This window comes from Onychostoma macrolepis, chromosome 02 (assembly GCF_012432095.1).
Source record: "Onychostoma macrolepis isolate SWU-2019 chromosome 02, ASM1243209v1, whole genome shotgun sequence".
Taxonomy (NCBI): domain Eukaryota; kingdom Metazoa; phylum Chordata; class Actinopteri; order Cypriniformes; family Cyprinidae; genus Onychostoma; species Onychostoma macrolepis.
This window is the reverse complement of record NC_081156.1, coordinates 511,894-516,019: the sequence shown is the minus strand read 5'-3', so window position 1 is coordinate 516,019 and position 4,126 is coordinate 511,894. Positions and strand designations below refer to the sequence as shown.

At 34.1% G+C, this 4,126-nt stretch overlaps 1 protein-coding gene across 2 annotated transcripts in view; it reads left to right on the top strand.

The window, feature by feature from the left end:
- The first annotated feature begins 480 nt into the window (after positions 1-480).
- The window catches only part of slc35d1b (solute carrier family 35 member D1b), an 80,942-nt gene continuing 77,296 nt past the window's right edge, over positions 481-4,126 (top strand). The window contains exons 1-6 of one of the 2 annotated variants that reach the window (XM_058755212.1): positions 481-915; positions 1,269-1,302; positions 2,119-2,205; positions 2,295-2,362; positions 2,479-2,550; positions 2,666-2,734. In XM_058755212.1, the coding sequence (XP_058611195.1) occupies positions 734-915; positions 1,269-1,302; positions 2,119-2,205; positions 2,295-2,362; positions 2,479-2,550; positions 2,666-2,734 (512 nt within the window). In that variant the 5' untranslated portion in view covers positions 481-733. The remainder of the gene's footprint in view (positions 916-1,268; positions 1,303-2,118; positions 2,206-2,294; positions 2,363-2,478; positions 2,551-2,665; positions 2,735-4,126) is intronic. The other variant, XM_058755218.1, reaches the window with a different exon arrangement.

Here is a 4,126-nt window from a genome sequence, read left to right as displayed (position 1 = left end):
TTAAATTACAACATGTTAAAGAAATATGTTGTAATTTAATATATATGTTTCCGTTAACATATATATATATATACTGTTGGTTCAATATTATTGAACCAAATTTTTGTTAGAAAATGGAACTATCACTGATCAGTAGACAGGTGAAATTATGCTTGCAAAACTCAGTTAGTGAGAGAAACGTGTCAAAACTGTACACGCAGATAAAAGAAAACATTTTGCCCTACATACACAAGTCATTTAGACATTCGAGTTTTTTTTTTTTTTTACACATACAGAATGGTTCTACGCAGTCAATCCGTTTTGCGGTTCTTTTAAACTGTTGTTTTCGCTTGCAAATCACTGTTCACAGGCTTGCAGTGCTTTTGATCGTATTTTGGCGAAAAATAATAAAAATAAAAAAAAGTGTAAGCGCGGAAAAATGGAAGTCAGAAGAATGCATCATATTTATTTTGCGTTAGCATGAAGCTGCAGGTTCACAATACATGAATTACACGTATGTATAACAGTCAAATGCTGCAAATATTTTTTTCTTTACAGAGCTTCTCTTGCGCGTGCAAATTTAAGTTTACAGTCTTATGTACGCTTCCACAAATCTTACCCTGCGCATGCAAATCTTTTAGGCATCATTGTACCTTCATACTGTCCCTTTAAAACTTGAGTAAAGGGAACGATTTATTGTGCAGAAAAGTGGTTGGACCTATTTACCAGATAAACCGCATGTATCTAGGTAGACATGGCGGACATACGAAAACGTCCTTGTGTGAGTTCCACTGAGAATAACCCAAACGATAATATTTCCGGAGAAGGCGGCACTGGCACATCTACATTATTTGTTAAGTTATTTGCTGCAGCTTTCTATGGGCTCTCTTCCTTCATTATTGTTGTCGTTAACAAGAGTGTTCTTACTAATTACAGGTAATCGCATTAATATCATATTCATTTATGTTTTATTTCAGCACATTCATTCATTATGTAAAAGTATGGTGACAGTCTAGACGCAAGATTTTTACTCTTATTCGCCTTTGCTATGACTTTTCCTGGTAACGTTAGCTCTCAGCACATGTGCAAACACGTGAATGAAGGTGTTACTCTATGTAATCTAACGTAATCTCTCCGTATTATTGTGGATCTTTTCAACAGATGAATTAGTTGCATAGATTATGTAAATTAGTCATCATCATTATTAATCGTTTTGTAAATGGGCGCTATATACATTCCGTTAACATGTTTATTATTTTATGCACTTAATAAACTGTGTTTCCACTCAGATTCCCGTCCTCTTTAGCAGTGGGAATTGGACAAGTAAGCAAGTTATTAACTGTACATTTTTTTTATTTTTTACGTTTCTGTTTATTTTTACTAGTTCTCCAGTGTGTCTTAACTATGACTCTCACAAACCTTAGAGCTATTAGGGTTTTTTGCATGAAATTTTCAAATAGCAAAAATGAGATCTTAATTTGATCTGAAGTCCTCCAAGACAATTTTTAACACAGTCAGCAGCTGTGTTTTAAGACACAATATTGTGTCAACTTTCTCTTCTCATCTGTCTCATAATAACGAGAGAGTGTGTGGAGTATTGTTCATTACAGAGAAAGTGTTAACCACGCTTTAGTTTACCAACTGATAAAACTGTAATCACTGACCACAAAGTGAGAAAGATGATGTCACTATCATAAAACTTATGTTATTTGTAGCACAAGGATAAACATTATCATCTGCTTTAGCAAGCTTAATCCCTTGATATTCAAATTGAAGATTATCAAACCGCTGTGGGCAGGTTAGTTGAGAAAAGTAGGAAGCAGATTCCCTTCTCTAACATCTCTGAGGTAACTGGCAGCTGTTCAGATAGACAACATTCCACAGTAGACTATTAAAAAGTTGTATGAACCTATGCTAAGAAGGTTGGAAGCTGTTTTAAATGCAAATGGTGGTAAAACACTTAATTGATTATTTCCCAGGTGTTTATATTATTTTCTGCAACCCCTAAACATATAGTATGCATGTTTGGAGTTTTAAAAACTGGCATTAAGCTTTTTCTTAATTAAACAGATATTTTGCATACTGTATATTCAGCTCTAGGATTCCAGCATCTGATGAAGGATCTTTATGTTGTTTCAGATGTTTACAATGGTTGTTGTGCTGCGAGGAGCAAAATCATTAAATGTGGTAGATTTCCCAGATTTTGATAGGCATGTACCTCATAAGGTAGGTCTGTGCACACTCAAAGCCGAACTATACTTCGGTTTTCATGTATACGCACTGTAGGTTCAGTACTCTTTATATTTTCTGTGTAGGTATGGCCGCTACCTTTAATGTATGTGGGAAATCAGTTAACAGGCCTGTTTGGAACAAAACAATTAAAGTAAGTGTGCAATATGCTGAAGAAGGAAAAAAAAAAAAAAAAACTTTAATTCATGGCTGTTGTTATTATATACTGAATGTACAATAATATAACATGCTGTATGAACTCTTTTGCAGTCTGCCAATGTTTACTGTGCTCAGAAGATTCTCCATTTTATTCACAATGCTATTTGAGGGTTACCTCCTAAAGTATGTCTAGTATACTCAGCTGACTCAGTTCGGGTCTTATGAGATGTGAGATTTACACTTTTTAAATTATTATTATTTTTTATTTTATTATATATATATTTTTTTTATTTTGTAGAAAGGAATTTTCATGGTCCATAAAGGCAACCATATTCACTATGATCCTGGGAGCTTTTATTGCTGCAAGGTAAGCTTGAAAATGGCAAACTGAATAAAACTATTACATTTGAGTTTTAATTCCTAGGTCTAACAGAAAACAGTTTCTTTTCACCTGTTTACTGGTAATTGTCTGCATTGTTTTATAAGTATTTCTGTCAGGACCACTATCGTCAAAATGATAGATACTTAGCATAAAGTTTTGGTTTGGCGGTATGGTTCTGTTCTGTGCAAAAACTCCCTGCCCATCCATGCAGCCTGGCATGAATGAGCAGGGAGAGCAGCAATAATAACCCCCCTAGAGTAAAATAATAATAAGTTTAATAAGTTTTATTTATATAGCGCCTTTCCAGAGCTCAAGGACACTTTACAATAAACATCAGAAATGGGAGGAAAACATCAAACAATAAACAGAAAGAAAAGAACATCAGAAATCCAAAGAGTAATATACAACATAAAACAGAATAAACAGAAGTTAACTAAGAAAGATAACATTCTGAAAACAAGTGAATTTTGAGCAGCGATTTGAATTCAGACAGGCTATTGGCAAGACAGAGTGATCTGGGTAGAGAGTAGGGCTGTTCGATTCCGGAATTTTTAGAATCGATTCCTCTGTTTTTTCGATTCTTTTTTTATTTATTTTTTACACTAACACCGTGTCTACACAGGACGCGACCGTTGTCGCCTTATGTTGTAACAGCTAGAAGCTATTCACACTGTAGACCTTACTTCTTATCAGAAATATCGTGAGCTCTTGATCAAACACACACCAGCTAACTTAAATCTTCATGAGCACTTGATATTTAGATAGGTGTGCTGGAACTAAAATGAATATGAATTCATTTTAAAAATGAATAAATTATTAAATACATACATGCATGCATGCTCGGATACATACATAAATAAAAATGCTGTACAGCTCAGTGGTAATAACCATACATTTGGATTGATTAAATTCAGTATTTTAAAAAATGAATACATTTTTAATACAATCCTCTGTTGTCTACTTTCTACAATAAGTGCAGTGCTAATCTTGCATTCAAGCCACAAAACCTCTGAAATGTAACAAAACAATCAGTGTGAAGTACATATTTCATCCAATATCATAAAACTGTACAGTTTTAAACATGCTAAATTAAACAAATTCCTGTTAAATTTTAAAAGCCTTGTGCTCATGAACAGACTCACTTTACACATATACTGTACACTTTGTATTAAAAACAACACTCAGAGCAGGGTACAAATTGATCCAACATCACATAGGCCTAGACCAGTTACATATTGTAGTGTAAGAACTTCATACATTTCACCTGAGAGCTCTTCAGGCAGGAGCGTCTTTTTGAGATAAGCTCAACAGACTTTGAAAATACATGCTCGCTTGGCACAGATGTTGCCATTATGGCCAAGTATTTTTTTTGCCAGA